General features: G+C 37.2%; 1 protein-coding gene across 1 annotated transcript in view; it reads left to right on the forward strand.

Annotated features, from left to right (window-relative positions):
- Window positions 1-13,624, forward strand: part of LOC107720848 (BMP/retinoic acid-inducible neural-specific protein 3-like) — an 87,926-nt gene extending 74,302 nt beyond the window's left edge. Inside the window, exons 7-8 of the mRNA XM_016528680.1 lie at window positions 8,691-8,913; window positions 11,178-13,624. Coding sequence (XP_016384166.1) covers window positions 8,691-8,913; window positions 11,178-12,297 — 1,343 coding nt within the window. The 3' untranslated portion in view covers window positions 12,298-13,624. The remainder of the gene's footprint in view (window positions 1-8,690; window positions 8,914-11,177) is intronic.
- The last annotated feature ends 231 nt before the right edge of the window (window positions 13,625-13,855 follow it).

Raw genomic sequence — 13,855 nt, forward strand, 5'->3', positions numbered from 1 at the left:
TTTTTTTAGCTTTTCATTTTGAGCACCAATAATTGACAATAAGCTCTTCTTCAACAAAAATACAAACAGGAATATAGTACAAATAATGAACAAAAATGGCCTGGAATACCAAACATCATTATTTATTTATTATTTATTAAAACGAAAATAAACCTTAAAATAAACTAGACCAAATCTATGAAATGATAAAAATTTGATAATTTACAAATTACATAACTTTATTATAGGTTCGTACAACTTAGCACCAACTTTCACTGATAATTTGTTGAAATAAATAAAATATTACAAAATGTAAAATAAATAAATTGTTTTTATGTGTTGAAGCCCAATGTTGTATTGTATTTGTATGCTGTTTGTGTTTTTGTTGAAGCAGAGCTGAAGAGCATATACTGTACATTAAGCTATCAGGGGTTAGCTAATTTGGGCCCAAATATCGGCTTGTAGTTATTAAATCAACTTATATTTACACTCTTTAAACTTATTATTAAAGAAAAATATTTGTTAATATTTCTTACAATAATTTGGGTATCAGGGTTGAATGGTTGGGATTTATGAATGCAGAAAACACAGTACAGTTTGTGTGAGACCTGAGAAAATGAAATGAGATTATTTACTTGTCTTCCTGCTGTGCTGTAGGAAAGCTCCAAATAATGTTATTTCTTATTACCAAATTCATAGAGGATGCCAAGTATAGCCAGAGCCCCGCTGAGCCTCAATAATTTACAACTAAACAGAATCATGCAAACTACAGTACCAACAAACTTATCCTCCGGCCTAGAGGGGGGAAATGCCACTTAACTTTACTTTCTAAACTCACAAGCGTTTATATCATCTCGAGGAAGTCACACATTGTCATTTCTCTCGCTTTAATGATGCAGGCAGTGGCTTGTATGACAGCACAGTCCATTCGGTTTTGATGCATATGCTGCAGCCACCCACCGATGCCTGTTTTAGGTTTTAAGGGATTCATTCATCCTGCTGCCCCATTTAAGTTCAGACCAGGCCTCAGTGCACCTCAAACTCATAATGACACGGTGGCCTGATATGCTACATGGCAATGGCCTATTAAGAAAAACAAGCACCACTATAATTTCTGCTAACTTAGAAGCATGGGGTGATTCAAATGAACATTTTACTTAAACCAAGAATACCTAAGCTGCAATATGGTTATGTATGCATTTTGAAATCTGTCACTTTTGATAGCATGGCACATAAACCTTTAAAACCGACTATAAAAAACATGCTTATATGTTTAGCAGAATGGCATACTCTACCATGGAGCCCACAGTAAACATGTTTTTCGTCCTCCAATCTTTTTCTTTTTTCCTCTCTTGTGAGTGTACTTTGCAACTACGGACATAATTATACATTTACGATATGTCACGCCACAATGCCCGCTGCCAATATTTTACAACTTACGAGCGAGCATTTCAAGTGTTTTATGCTCCTCTCCAGACTTTGATAGGCAAAAATTACTGTCTTAGTTAGAATTGATCTCCTTTATGAGTTTTTGGAGGCTAAGACCTCAACAACACAACTTGGCCTTGCTGAAAGCACCCACCAGAGTACCATAAGCAGAGATTGCAGTGCACAGCACCAAGACAAAGAGGCTCTATATTTATGGCTCAGGGTTCCAGCAACAGCGAAAGGGAGTGAGGAGTATATTTCAGTGACTGCTTTGGAGCTCTGATGACAGCAGGAATGGAGGAAACAATATTTTATCACAGACAAGCTCCTGTGACAGTTCATTCTTATTCTAAAAGATACAGACTCTTTCAACAGGTTACCATCTATGCATTATGATGGCATTCCTGGCTTTGTGTTTCTTGTTTAGCATTTAAAGAAAGATGTTGCATAGCATTCCTTGTCTTTTTCTTTGTAGCATGAAAACATTTTAAATTTTTTATGTTGAATACACGCACAAACCTTTATCCAGTGTTATTTTTTTCTGAGTTTGAGTCATAGTTTCATCTTTTAGTAAATTTTAGTCTGACTAAAATTGCATCTAATTTTAGTATAGTATAACATTTTAGTTACACAGAAAGTGTAAAATTAAACCAAACACAAATTCACAAGTGAAAAGTGTTGTGAAAGCCTGAGCTCCTGAAATAACATTATACATGATTTAAATAATAATAATTATTATTATTTTTATCATCATTACATTTTATTTAAATTTTTTAATTGTTGCATTTTAATATCTTGGTGTGTTTTTTTCTCGTCATATATTTGTTAACCGTTTATTTTAATTTAAATAGTGCAGATTAATTGTCATCCTGATGCCCCATTTTTATGTTCTCCTTCTTTGTTGACAAAATATGTTCGTTAATGAAGTTTTTTTGTCTGTAATTTAGCACGTGAGCAGGGAAGTGTTTGCATTTAAATGGTTTGAAAGGAAAAAATTTGCAGTAATTTTGTTGACAAGATTACCCAGTCAACAATTTGATCTCACAATGATGTCACCATGAGCTCACACGATTCTCATGGTGTGGTCACAATGTGTATGTCACAGTGAGCTAAAAGTGTAACCACACAGCGCACTCACTGTGTGCTCATACATTGTATACTTACAAAACAAACTTTTGTTTGTCAGTAATAAAGAAGGATGATTCAAAGGCTTGGGCCGATGCCTGGAAATGTAACAACACATACGTATGTGGTTGTCATTGGAGATGTGTTAAGTCGGTGAGTCCATGAAAATCTGTCATTGTTTCACTGCCAGGTTTATTTCAATACCTCAGTTCCCTCCACAGACTTTAAACGGTGTCTTGTTCGTGTCACAAATGTCTTCTTGCATAATTACAGGGAAAACTCAATTCTGTATTAATGTTCGGGGAAAAAAAGAGCAGGGTTGACTGATTAACAGAGCGAATATCCTTCATTTCGTTCTAACACTGCGAGAAATGTCTAATCAGGACCCTGCCACCAGACAGCTTCTCCTGACAAGCCGTAATTCAGCCACCCCGCCGTTACTTGATCAATCTGTGAATTATGCCCTGTCCTCTGGGAGCCACCAAATTTTCACCGGCTTTAAAATCACATTCCACTTGGAGATATAAAAGACATATAGAGGTTCTACAGGGTGTGCAAAGATAACACGACCACTTTTTCCCATGAAGAGGGAAAAGTGCTCATTTGAATATATCGTACAGGTGTCCTGCTTTCTCTGTGAAAAAAAAAAATTATAAAAAAAAAACCGGAAGAAATCACAATAATAATATTAATCTGAAGGGTAGAGGGTACATCCTTGATCTTTTTTATCTTCTCTGTCCTGATTAATAATTGAATTTTATACAGTTTGAGTATTTCAAAACACTGTAAACTAGTAAAAAAAACTCCACACAACTTGTATTTCGCTTTGCATTAAATGGAACTTCTGTGGAGTTTGGGGCTGATAGTTGTTTCTTTTGCTATTTAGATGCAAAACAGTTCATTATAGGTATAATGAATTTGTCAGCCCATTTGCATCTGATGAAAAAAATATAAGGCCATGTTATAATAGGTAATTTCAGCAACATTGCCTGCATCTGCTTTCAGCCTGATATCAAAAGTTAAAGTTCCTCAGTGCATCTACTTGTGAATAGTTTGCATCGCACTGATGGTTTGCTTATAATTACAAAACATCAGGCCGTACCTGCAGGGACGCTTGGCTCGGTTAGCTGTCTGACGCACAAAAAAGGCAGATCACTGCAGCTTTATGCACAAAATGAACACATTTAGCTGTCTAAGTCTAAGAGGCACTTTGAAACGGAACATCTGAAATAAAGGAGAACACAAAAAATTGCATCGGGTTTGTGTATTTTAACTAGAGGAAAAGAGTTTTATTTTCAAGTACGTCGTATGGCTTTCTAAGAAAAACTCTGTTGGGGATTTGCTAGTTCTGTTGTCTTCATGATTTTTCCTGTGAGATTATTGTAGAGGAAACCTAGGGTAGTTGTCACACTTTTTATTCTCTTGAATATTTCTCTGGATGGGTTTATTTTTTAGTCAGTTTCTATATAGTCAATTTATGGAAGCCCGTTTCCGCCACTGAATAAAAAAATAAAAGAGGTAATTGCGACTTTTTATCTCACAATTCTGACTTTTTTTCTCAGAATTGCGTGATACAAACTCGCAATTCTAACTTTTTTTTCATAATTGAGAGATATAAACTCCCAATTCTGAGAAATAAAGTCAGAATTGCGTGATATAAACTCGCAATTGCGAGACAAAGTCGCAATTCTGAGAAATAAAGTCATAACGGCGAGATATAAACACACACAATTGCGAGTTTATATCTCGCAATTCTGCCTTTTTTTCTCAGAATTGTGAGATATAAACTCGCAATATCGAGTTATAAAGTCAGAATTGTGAGATATAAACTCGCAATTCTGAGAAAAATAGTGGGAATTGCGAGATATAAACTCGCAATTGCGAGAAAAAAAGCGAGAATTGCGAGTTTTTATCTTGCAATTGTGACTTTATATCTCACAATTCTAACTTTATAGCTCGCAATTGTGAGTTTATATCACGCAATTCTGAGAAAAAAAAGTCATAATTCTGACTTTATATCTCGCAATTCTGCCTTTATAACTCGCAATTGCGAGTTTATATCTCACAATTCTGTGAAAAAAAAGTCAGAATTGTGAGATAAAAAGTCGCAATTACCTTTTTTTTTTTTATTCAGTGGCTGAAACGGGCTTCCATATCAATTTCTATGTAGGCAAAAAAAAAAAAACTTTATACTATAGTTAATTTCACCTTTTGCCAAATGGGGAATAAAACGTGCAATTAAACCTCCGAGTAAAGCAAAATTTAAACCATAAAACAATGCATGTAAAAAGCAATGTAAGCATGTAAAAGCAATATCAGAGTGTTGTTTTGACAAACAAATACAATGATTACTAAATGTTTGGACTTGTGAGTGAAAACCTTATAGTTACTGAGATATAGTCCTTGTCAATTTTCCTGTTGGACAACTAGATCTGGTTTCATCTGTTCATTCGTTTGTTTGTTTGTATGGTTTTTGGTCATTCATTTGTGCATTTATTAATTTGTTTGTTTGTATGTTATAATAATTTCGGCATTGTGTGAAAGGAAGTCTTTCTCATCTTGACTGAGTTTTGTAGTTTATAGTTATAGTTACATCAGCAGACGTTATTGATTCCTTTTCCTCCAGCTGTCTTTGTAGTTTTCAAAGTCCATACCAAGTGGAGATGCAACACAGGACGCAATATAAGAAATAACTGTATGGCACAGTGTAAATGTCAAAGTGTTCTTCTCTTTTACAATGATCCCAAGAAGGGGATTTTGTTGTTTCATGGTAAGAGTGAACTCACCATGTACATACAACTAACTTTCCCAACAGAGGGAATTTTCTGTACAAATACATTTGAGGATTGTGTTTGGTTGCATATAAAAGTTAATATGAACAAAGAAGGCCACACAATGTCACTAATTTAGTTATTTGATTAAATATTTATTATATTCATTTGACATTTTAAACATCATCATAACATTTATTTGTTTAAAAAAATGTTCAAAATTCAAAGTCTTTGTTTACTTTTAGGTTTAAATTTGACTTGAATCCCATATTATCAAGATGGTCTCTGACATTTGGACCGCACTATATAATGAGCATGAATGCCATTATGTTCTTGAACGTGCATAGACAGCAGTAATTTCCCTTTTCTCCTTGTTCATGGAAAGTACTAATGTACAAAATGAGAATTTGTTTTGAGGAAAATAACCTCATCATTCCATCTGACATTTTTAGGAAGGGCTATATAGTCCATAAATTGGAACATAAAGTCATAAATGCCAGAATAAGGCAGAAAAGGGGAGAAAAGTTCAAATTGTAAATGTGCTGTGAATAATGAGATCTCCAGCAGAATGTGAGATAAAGGAGGAGATAAAAAGATGGGGAAAAGATAAAAGGGGAGAGATTCGACTGTAAACAGTGGAAGGCAAAAGAAGGAAGGTAGAGTGAAAAAGAGAGAGAGGGAGTGAGAAAATCTCATAAAAGCACTGCTGCGTATGGCTACATTTTACGCCGGTATGTGGGAAAGGGACGGCAGGTTATGATCGGGTAGAGAATGAACTGCTATGGTTTTATTGGGTTACATTAGCATACCACAACCCTGATCTCAGCCCCTCGAGGTTATGTTTGAAATATACATGTACATATTAAATGCTTGCTTTTGTTGTCACGTAATGAAAGCAAATGTGCTGCAGATCTGATTCAGGGAATGATAAAGCATCTATTCAGATGTAAGAATCATCCGAATACAGTTACTGTAAAATGAAATGTTATTGACTGACATTACATTTGACAGTGCAAAACAAAATGACTAAACTGAATACCTGAAGTCATTTGTTTATATTTATAAATGACTTTGATTAGTATTACATTATCCTTATGAAAAATATCCAGGATGGCTTGAGGAACACAGATAAACCATATACTGATGCTGATTCTCTTCACGTTTCATCAGTCAAACATTCCCATCTGCACTGTATTCAAATTGCAAAATTTCCATCTTCCATCTCTATTCAACGTTGAACTGACGCTTCGCGCTGGCATTTGCGCTCAGTTTTCTGTGAACAGTAAACCCCGCCTACTTTGATTTGATTAGCCATCTCAATTACTTTGACATTGACAAGCGCTGTTAACCACGCACATATTTAGACTAGCACAGGTTAATTCTTACACTTCAATAGTATTTATAGCTCCTAATGGGCTGTGTGACTATGAGGACTGATTACCTCAAATGTACGCAGTTTTTCCTATTGGTCACATGCCAGTGATTATCTCTCTGGCACGCGTGCCATTGGTTGCTGACCCCTGAGCTACAGCGATAGTTGGATGCCTTTGTCCATATAGGGGATTTCCTGGAAAGTCATTTGTTTTATTACTCCTGTGAGTCTCGCTATTGGACTTTCTGTACAAGGGTGCCCTCCGCCATTGAGTATGGATGAAACATGTTACATGTGAGAGTTTGGCGTGTGCTTTTTAATTTTGATATCACATCATATCACAACACCGCTAATTAACACGATAACGTTACAGTGGGGAAAATATTTATTTGATCCCCTGCTGATTTTGTAAGTTTGCCCACTTACAAAAAATGAAGGGTCTGTCATTTTTATGGTAGGTTTACTTTAACGTATAGACTCAGAATGCCAACCAAAAAATCCAGATATACAAGGAGAGACCGAGAGGCAAGCAGACAAGGAAATCTAGGTCAGAATGATGGCATTTTAGTGATGTTTCTGAGGCTGAGGTTGATTTTCCACTTCACTCAGCAAAGACCCACTGTCAACCCCACGCTCCTCCCTCCTCCTTACATGGCAGCGGTTGGTGGTGCTTTGCCTGCACTATAACTATTTCATTAATTCATGCTGAAATCACATTTTCCTCTCTCCTTATACTTTTATGACTTATTACCTGAGTTAATCAGTTGGGAACTTATTTGAAACAACCAATATCAGAAAGAACTGTTATTGTAAGTTGTCTCTTATAATAAGTGTGTTTGTTTTGTTTGTTTGTTTGTTTAATAACATTTATTGAATAACTCTCTCTCTCTCTATATATATATATATATATATATATATAATAAATCAGAATTGCTAGATATAAACTCAAGATAAAAACGATTACCTTTTTATTTATTTATTTATTTTATTTTTTCTCACTGAATAACTAAAAAAAACATATGCCATATATTTATGTACATTTTTTAAATGAATCTGTGCAGTGGAAATGCTTTCATTATATAGGTTCAACACGCACTTATCATTATTAGTTTTATATAGTCAACATCACATTAGCAAACAACATGATTATGCACTTCCAGACCTCCCTGATAATTGTAATACAATTATGTTGTGACATTGGTCACTGTAGGCTTTTCTTCTGCTGTCAGAGTCAAACAGAGACACATGTTTAGACAAAATGACAGGGGAAAAGAAGAAGAAAGAGGGAGTCTGAGATAAAACTCAGCTTAACTGACAGTATGAGCCAATGCTAATGTTATCTCTGTGATTTTAGTCTTGTGTGCAGGAGCCTCTGGGCTCAGCGCTCACAGGATCACTGCACATTGTAATGCCCTGTGACACCAATAGAGCTCTTTCTCCATGGCTTTACAATGGGGGATTGGTGCTCGTCTCCTCAGTGCTACGCAAATGTCTTCATTTCTCTCAGTTTTTGAGGGATGCTAATGTCTTTTTAAGTGGCCCGAAAACATTTCGAGATGATTCGTATTTGATAATTTCCCTAATGAGTCGCTGTTTCTAGCTTGTATGACATTTTGCAATGGAAGTTATTGGGAAATTCTATTAAGAAGTATGAGTTTTTCTATAACTAAACTGTGTGTGCGGAAGACAAATTAGCTTGTCCTTATTTCAAATCGTGATCAATTGCAGTGCACAATTATTGTCAAAGTTTAAATAGAACCTCACTTTAAATTGCTGCTATATAGTTAGGTGACATGTACTTATGTCATATGATTAACGTTATTGCCTCTGCTGTATTTTTCCTACAACACCCACACTGAGTCGCTCAATAACTCATGTACTCGTATCATAAACCATGTTCTCTCATCTCTTAGATTTGAAACTCATTACAGGTCAATATAGTTCATTCACCTTCTCCAAGGTTTCACAGTAATAATAACCATAGTAACTTTTCTCACTCTCCTTCTGTTTTTCAGATGAGTTCAAGGCCTTTCTCAAGAAATTGCCAACGGATCATTTTTTAAACACCTCTGCCGTCTTAAAGTTCTGGACGTCAGATCTGGTCCTGCAGAGACGTTATGGTCTGCTGGAGGCGAGCACTAAAGTGGTGCTGGGAAAAGCCATCAAGATAGTGCGCAAACTCTTCACTCTCAGCAAGCGCTGTCCTACACAGCCAAAGATCAGCCTGCCTAGAGAAAGGTACAAGGCCATATGATCTTTTTTTTTTTCCACATTCATTGCAAAACACGTAGGGTAGGAATTCTGGCTCCCACAGACTGGTTATGTGGAACACAGATTAGTCCTGTCACTTTAAGAAGTTACTCCTAATGTCAGCTCGTTAGGTGTATAAGACACCTGTCCACACAAACTGTATCTTCCATTCCAACCTCTCCCAGTCGTATAGTTCTATTAAGAGATTAAAATATTAGTCCTATTCTCCTATTAAGAGATTAAAATATCAGTCCTATTGTTCTATTAAGAGATTAAATATCAGTCTCTATTGTTCTATTAAGAGATTTAATATTAGTCGCTATTGATCTATTAAGAGATTAAATATTAGTCGCTAATGTTCTATTAAGACAAGTGAGAGTGAGAGTTTAGCGCTGTGTGACATTCATTTTGAAATGTCATGGTTATTGCCAATACGGGTATATCACAACACCCCTAATTAACACGATTACGATAAACTTTTCTCACTCTCCTTCTGTTTTTCAGATGAGTTCAAGGCCTTTCTCAAGAAATTGCCAACGGATCATTTTTTAAACACCTCTGCCGTCTTAAAGTTCTGGACGTCAGATCTGGTCCTGCAGAGACGTTATGGTCTGCTGGAGGCGAGCACTAAAGTGGTGCTGGGAAAAGCCATCAAGATAGTGCGCAAACTCTTCACTCTCAGCAAGCGCTGTCCTACACAGCCAAAGATCAGCCTGCCTAGAGAAAGGTACAAGGCCATATGATCTTTTTTTTTTTCCACATTCATTGCAAAACACGTAGGGTAGCATATACAATGTGAGTTTTAGAAACTTTTGATTAAACGGTTAGTTCATCCAAAAACTGAAACTTCCATAATTTACTCACTCTCATGCTATTTCTGTCCATGCAAGGATAGTATATGGGGTACAGCATTTTGGACCCCATTAACTTTTATTTTCCAGACAAAAACAGTTCTTCAGAATATCTTGTTTTGCATTCCAGGCTGAGTAAATGATGACATAATTTTTATTTTTAGATGAACTATTCCTTTAATCTATTGATCTAGAAATATTTTAAACAAATACTTTAGCCTTTATACATTTGTCTTTGTGGATCTGTGTCTATAAGGCTGTTGGTAGGTTCTCTCTCAATATATACCAAATTGTATGGTTTATTTAGAGCATGGCTTAGAGGCAATAAAGATGCACTATTTCATGGTCCAGCTGTTGTTCTTAAAGGACAATTATTTGGTTTTTGATTCTGAAAACAAACAGTTGTCAGATATCTGAAAAAAGAGATGAGGAATGAGGCTGTGGGATATTAATAGGTTGAATTTATTGAGAATTATTGATTTAGGCCACATTTACACTGCATGTCTTGATGCCCAATTCTGATTTGTTGACTATATCCAAATTTTTTTGACAACCAGTTTACATCTTCTTTTAAAAGTGACCCATATCTGATATCTGCATTTACACAACCTAAGGTATACTGTACGTACTGACCCGGAAAAGTGTCCACCAGATTTGACGTCATTCACTGCCATCGCATTTTCAATGACTTACAACAAGCATTGATAGGGGGATATCTAATCTGTCCGCTAACATTGCAGACACAAATGCACGAAAATCAATGTTTTTTTTGTTTTTTTTTCCTGAATCGCATCTTGACATCAAAAGCTCTCCTGAACAAGAAGTACATGTTACATTATTGGATTTATAAGGTTATTAATAAACTCAAGAGTCCAGGACAAAAGGAAGCCTGATGAAATGAAATCCCACAGGGAGGCAGCCAACAGAAAGGGCATTTTATGTATGTATGCATGGCATTAAGTATGCGTCAACAGTTGTGAAGTGAGTAGGAAGATAATGGAGAGCCCATGGAGTTGGAGCATTTATTTAAGTGACTTGTCTCTCGCTAAATTGGATGAAAGAGAATAAAAAGAATGCACCGCCTCCTCACACGCATTCCCAAAGGCTTTTAAGACTCACGTCCTCTACTGGTTAAGAACAATTTGCATTTGTCAAAGAATGGGCCATCAGCACTCGATTAATATTCGTATCAATCAGCAAGAGGAAATTAATGCCTCATTTACCACAAAGAAAATAAGGCCGATGTCAAGTCTTGACTTAACAATTTTAACATGTTAGTGAACAATTTTTCATGTCAACGAAGCCCAGATTTATTTCGATTTAATTTTCATTTAGTAAAGCCAAGCCTGTAATTTTTTCAGGAACTAATCTTGTCTGTAATTATCACCTTCTTCCTTGCAGGACTCTGGGTTTTTGGCTCAACAAAGCTCCATCTCTGTTGTACTGCAGTGAGCATGGTGTGTACGGCACCTTCTCTGAGGAAATGCATGGCTGCATCTGCGCCGCAGAGCAACGTACTGTCTGCCAGGGCAACGTGCCATGTAAGGTGGGTGAGGGGACCCTCTGCTCGTCCTGCGCCCCAGACAACATCACCCGCTGTGGCACATGCCTCCCAGGCAGCATCCTCCATATGGGATTCTGTCGCCCCAACATTGCCAACTCTTTGGACCACTACGTCAACTTTGACTTTGACATGCCGGACGCAGAAATGCGTCACCTCCTCCAAAGGCTCGACAGCCGCATGGAGGTCCACGCCATCTACATCAGCAATGATGTGCGTCTGGGCAGCTGGTTCAACCCGGCGTGGAGAAAGCGCATGCTGCTCACCCTCAAGAGCAACAAGAACAAGTCCAACCTTATCCACATGCTGATGGGGATCTCTTTCCAGATCTGTTCCACCAAGAACAGCACGCTGGAACCCGTGCCTGCAATCTATGTCAACCCCTTCGGGGGCAGCCACTCTGAGAGCTGGTTTATGCCCATCAACCAGCAGGACTTCCCAGACTGGGAAAGAACTAAATTGGATGCCTCGCTCCAGTGCTATAATTGGACCCTAGCTCTTGGCAGCAAGTGGAAGTCCTTTTTCGAAACGGTGCACATTTACCTGCGCAGTCGCATAATCACAGACGATCCCACCGTCAATGAGACGCTTTTTTATGAGCCACTGGACCTGGATGACCATTCGGCCAACCTGGGCTACATGAAAATCAACAGCCTGAAGGTCTTTGGCTACAGCATGCACTTTGATCCAGAGGGGATCAAGGACCTGATCTTGCAGTTGGACTACCCGTACACGCAGGGCTCGCAGGATGCGGCCTTCCTGATGCTTCTGGAGATGAGGGACCGCATTAATCGGCTCTCTCCGCCAGGAGCCCAGCCGCTGGACCTCTTCTCCTGCCTGCTGCGGCACAGGCTCAAGTTTTCATCCAGCGAGGTGGCCCGCATACGGGAGGCGCTCCAGAGTTTCAATGCCAAGCTCCCCAACTACACTGAGCCAGAACTCAGCCAGCTGTGCAGCTAGCTCAAATGAGCCTCTGTCGCTCATTTTTGCCAGCCTGTGAGAATGTATTTGTAAATGTGATGAGAGAAAAAGGGAAAAGAAATATATTGTCAGTGTGCGTGTAAATGTTTGTGGATGAGATTGTCTTTGAATTCTCTTCCTTTGGGCAGCAACTGTAAGAAACAGAATTTTTGATTGTAACTGATACAGAAGCGTACCTTAGAAGCTGTAAGTTGCCAGAATATTCCCTTGCTGGGAAAACTTTGTTGGAGCTAGCCTACAGTCAAGCTACTTATTGTCTTTGAGTAAGTGTTCCTTTTGAGATTATGGGGACTGCCTCTACATGATTCATGAAAAGGAACATTTTAAGTGAGAATGTATAGCTACAATTTTTTAGCACATATGTGCTAGTGTTGTAGTTATTCTTGGTGATGTCAATGTTCAAGATGAATCCGGAGAATTGATAATAAGAAGTCTATTCCGATGTAAAGTGTCTGAGCACAGTGGTCCAATGGTTATAACAATCAGCAAAGATTCAAATTTGTGCTTTTCTATTTTATCTGGAGTCGCATCCTGTATTGTGAGATCTGTATATCTGTATTTAATGTGGGACTGAAATGCCAGAATGTTGGATAGAAATTCCTTTGTATTCAGAGATATGGCTAAACCAAAAGGTAATCATGAAAGCAAACTGAATGGCGAAATTTCTTTATTATTATAATTTTTTTTTTTGGTTCACTGAAATCTCTTTTGAGAAGGCAACCAAAAGGTTACAGTACATACAATATTGTTTTGAAGAGGTTTGTGGGCCGCTTTGTAAATACTGCTCATCTCATTCAAGATGTGAAAAGCTTCACATTGCTTCTTGGATATATACCGATAAACAACCATATTTGTACTTTTTTGAAAAAAAGAAAAAAAAAGAACCCCACACTTCAACACAAAACAATTGCCTTATGAAGTGAAGTCTCTGTTCTGATATCAAAGCACACTTGGCTGTATGACACTCTCTTTAAGAAAAAAAGAAGAAAATACTTTTTTCTCGTTCTTTTCCTCTTCTTGTTCTTTTCCTCCTTTTTCCTCTATACTAAATTCTTATTTCAATTACAGTGACCTCTAATCTGTAAATGTCAATTCTTAATTTAAGTATTATATGAGGAGTACATTACATGTTATCTATGTGCAAATACAGAGTAACATTTGCATCACCTGGTTCAATAGCTTTGTCTCCCACAACATTTCCATGCTTTTCTATTAGACATATGATGATGTGACAAGGCATAACTGTAATACATAAATTCATTAAGTATCTCTACATCTTGAGGCAATTATTTCCACTCAGCATTTAATAACCATACATGTACCTGCTTAAGTGTTCTTGATTAAGTTACTTGGGTTGTAGCATTTGTCAACACAAACAGCCACAGAATTACAGCCTTTGACAACACAGAGCATTTATTACTGCTTTTTATATAAAACTGGAATGTGTGGAAATGTCTGTGAAAATTGCATATATGCATCAACATTAAAAAAATGATCAGTTTCCTGTCAAGATAAGATGGATCGTTCAATATATGGG

This window comes from Sinocyclocheilus rhinocerous, unplaced genomic scaffold, assembly GCF_001515625.1.
Source record: "Sinocyclocheilus rhinocerous isolate Xijiao unplaced genomic scaffold, SAMN03320098_v1.1 scaffold931, whole genome shotgun sequence".
Lineage (NCBI taxonomy): Eukaryota > Metazoa > Chordata > Actinopteri > Cypriniformes > Cyprinidae > Sinocyclocheilus > Sinocyclocheilus rhinocerous.